The 446-nt window shown below is 51.8% G+C and overlaps 1 protein-coding gene across 1 annotated transcript in view; it reads right to left on the reverse strand.

Moving 5' to 3' along the window:
• Positions 1–446, reverse strand: part of arhgap17b (Rho GTPase activating protein 17b) — a 40,406-nt gene that overhangs the window by 2,345 nt on the left and 37,615 nt on the right. Inside the window, exon 19 of the mRNA XM_019881476.1 lies at positions 2–128. Within this exon, the coding sequence (XP_019737035.1) occupies positions 2–128 (127 nt within the window). The remainder of the gene's footprint in view (position 1; positions 129–446) is intronic.

A 446-nucleotide genomic window follows, 5' to 3' on the forward strand; every position in this document is an offset into this window, starting at 1 on the left:
GCTTTCTTTGCTCGGATGGCGCCTGGGCGTGATGGGCGGGTGATGTGTGGAAGCTGGAGTTTGGTTGCCAGACTGAGAGGCGAAGGGACTGGCTTGTTTGGGTGGTGCTGGTGCCTGTTTCTTGGTGCCTGCGTTGGCAAAATAAGGAGAGAGAACAGAAAATGCATTGGAAATATTGTATTGCTTATTTACTCAGAAAGGAACAGAACATGCATTGGAATTATTGTATTCCTTATCTACTCAGTGTGTGCAGTGGGTAGCAGACATCTATTTGACAGGAGGCCTTTATACTCAAGTCACAAATAAATAATAGAACAAAATGAGAGCTGGTTTACCTGTGATGATCTTGGACGAAGAGCCTAGGAGGCCATTGCAGCTGTCGCCGGCGGCCGCTTGAGGCGGCGGCGGCAGCATGCTAGGCCGGGGCCGCGGCTTGGGCGCCGGCC

Source organism: Hippocampus comes, unplaced genomic scaffold (genome assembly GCF_001891065.2).
Source record: "Hippocampus comes isolate QL1 unplaced genomic scaffold, H_comes_QL1_v1.1 scaffold458, whole genome shotgun sequence".
Classification (NCBI taxonomy): Eukaryota; Metazoa; Chordata; class Actinopteri; order Syngnathiformes; family Syngnathidae; genus Hippocampus; species Hippocampus comes.